This window comes from Penaeus vannamei, chromosome 28 (genome assembly GCF_042767895.1).
Source record: "Penaeus vannamei isolate JL-2024 chromosome 28, ASM4276789v1, whole genome shotgun sequence".
In the NCBI taxonomy this organism is placed as follows: domain Eukaryota; kingdom Metazoa; phylum Arthropoda; class Malacostraca; order Decapoda; family Penaeidae; genus Penaeus; species Penaeus vannamei.
This window is the reverse complement of record NC_091576.1, coordinates 13,306,897-13,309,486: the sequence shown is the minus strand read 5'-3', so window position 1 is coordinate 13,309,486 and position 2,590 is coordinate 13,306,897. Positions and strand designations below refer to the sequence as shown.

General features: G+C 46.6%; 1 protein-coding gene across 1 annotated transcript in view; it reads left to right on the top strand.

Moving 5' to 3' along the window:
* LOC113829771 (trypsin-1) overlaps positions 1–691 on the top strand; it is a gene marked incomplete at its 5' end in the record, with an annotated part of 3,168 nt that extends 2,477 nt beyond the window's left edge. The window contains 1 exon segment of the mRNA XM_070141840.1: positions 459–691. Coding sequence (XP_069997941.1) covers positions 459–532 — 74 coding nt within the window.
* Positions 692–2,590: the final 1,899 nt, after the last annotated feature.

The following is a 2,590-nucleotide window of genomic DNA, read 5'->3' as shown; positions in this document are numbered from 1 at the left end:
GTGAGGGGGCGAAGGAGGGAGGGGTGTGGGGTAAAGGGGGTAGGGATGTGGGGGGAAAGGGGAAGGGATGTGGGGGGGGGGGGAGGGAAGATAGAGGAAAGGGGGTAGGGATGTGGGGGGAAAGAGGGAAGGGATATGGGGGGGAAGGGGGAAAGGGGGAGGGGAGGGGTGAAGGGGAAAGGGGGACTATGTTTGTCTGTGTGTTCATGTGTCTGTCTGGTTATGGGCATGTGTGTGTTTGTAAATGTGTGTGCATGTATAAGTGTGTGTGTATTTGAAAGTATGCGTGTGTATGTCTGTGTGTGTGTACGTGTACTTGCGTGTGTGCAAGTGTCTGTGTGTGTGTGCATGAGTATATACACTTGGTTGTGTGCGTTTGTGTTTGTATGCACATGTGCGTCCGTGTACGTAAACAATCATCCTGAAAGTCATAAATCAAATCCCCATTATCTTTCCAGATTACATAGCATTCATTCACGAAACAGTGGAGAAAGGATACGACGAACTCAGGTCTTTGCCGGAGCGCCAATAGAAGTTTCGCGCAGTGAAGGGGGTGGCACGGGACGCGACGGAACAGCCAACGAAACGAAATGCATTTCTTTAATCTAAGAGAGAGAGAGATAAAGAGAGGTGTATTTGTATCTTTCATATCATATTGGATTCATAAAAATAAACATACAATCCGTATTTTCTTCTGTTCTTTAATTATTACCACAGCATACTTAGCACATACATACGCGATTCCATATAAATAAATAAATTATATATATATATATATATATATATATATATATATATATATATATATATATATATATATGTGTGTGTGTGTGTGTGTGTGTGTGTGTGTGTAGGACATAGAATCTCTGGAGAGAGACCAGAGGGGATGCAGACCCTCCTACTGGGTAAGCATCATTGAAAGTGGGGCTCAGCTCTTCCTAGGTGTTAGTCAATGGGGGTGGCTGTCTCAGCGGGAGGAAGAGGGAGCAGTCCCAAGACCAGCCAGCCTAGGAAGTTGAGTTAGTTTTAAAAGAAATACTGGAAACAATACAAAATGAAGCTGCCAGGATCATTTTGGTAGCGCCCAGATGGACAAAGATCATCAACCTCCTCATGGAAGCTAATTTACCATCCCTGGACACCCGAATTGATCTAATAGCAGCACAGTTCCTTTCCAAGGTCTTGCAGACACCCAGAAACTCTTACTTAAGGCAAAGAGTACTCAGACGCCTACAACAAGACTATCAGTTGTTTACGGACAACTCTTGGCTCACACACACAGCCAGAGTATTGATACGCTTTCAGCTAAAAGAATCACTGCCTGCCAAGGGCATGGACTCCCCTCACCCTGACTACAAAGAACCCCCGCCTTGGGCAAACAAAATGATCGAATTTTCAATCCTAAACCTTACAATGAGAAAATCAATATTCCATGCCTAGCCTAAAGGCACAAGCACAAAGGATCATTGATCAAATAATTCCTCCAGGTAGCATAACTTACTACACGGACGGGTCCGTGGATCCCATAAACCACACTGCAGGCGCCGGCTTCGCAACAAGGGATTCCACAGCATCCATTAGGGTCACTGACAATGCCTCATCGCTCCAAGCTGAAACGGTTGCGATCATGGAAGCCCTAACACACGCATCCCTAAGGGCAGGACACATCATTCACACAGATTCTAGAGCAACTATTTAGCAACTAGCTTACAGCATAGCATGCCCCAAGACAACATCTACCTCCTGACAACTGTACTAACCATAGCCCAAAGAATTCTCAGTCAGGGTAGGAGAATTATCATTAACTGGGTCCCAAGCCACAATTGCATTCAAGGGAATGAGCTTGCTGACAAACTAGCCGAAAAGGGCAGGGATTGCCCCCATCCTCCATGATCGTTAAACCTAGCCGAAGGGGACTAAACCAAAGTACCAAAGCTGCAACTTGTGTGGTCTTCCGGGGAGCACATAGAGAAAATATCACAAATTCGTTCGCTGCCAAGTGGTACTCAGATGCTTCAGGCTATGAGCCACTGGCCCTTCCTCCAAACACAAAAAGAGGTACCGAAGTCATATTACACAGACTAAGATTAGGTTATGCATGCGCTTGGCAAATTATTGACAATGAGACTGCCAGGTTATGCAAACACTGCGGCGAGTTTAACGCCACCCTGTTACATTACTTGCATAATTGTGTACACACAATTTCTAAGACAGGGACCACCCACCACAGCCGTCGGGCTGGTAAAAAGGTTTGCCATATGCTTACTCCGTGGCAACTGCATCACTTGTTTGCAATTCAGCCACCACAATAAGCATGCAGTTCAAAGAAAACACGAGTTAACTAGAAATAGTTGACACAGGCCGGGCCACTCCAGAGAAAAGGCCCGGGCGAAGCATGAGTTTGCAAATCTAATTGAACTGAACTGAATTTAGACTCCAAGCCTCCAGGTTAGTACTGTGGTAACATGCCGGCCTCTCATCCGAGGGGTCGGCGGTTCGCGCCCCGCCCAGGCGCGAGAAGTTGCAATCGTTGCCCGGAGGTTAATGCTGTGGCAGGGTACCACGGTGGTTAAGGACTAAGCCCAGTCGC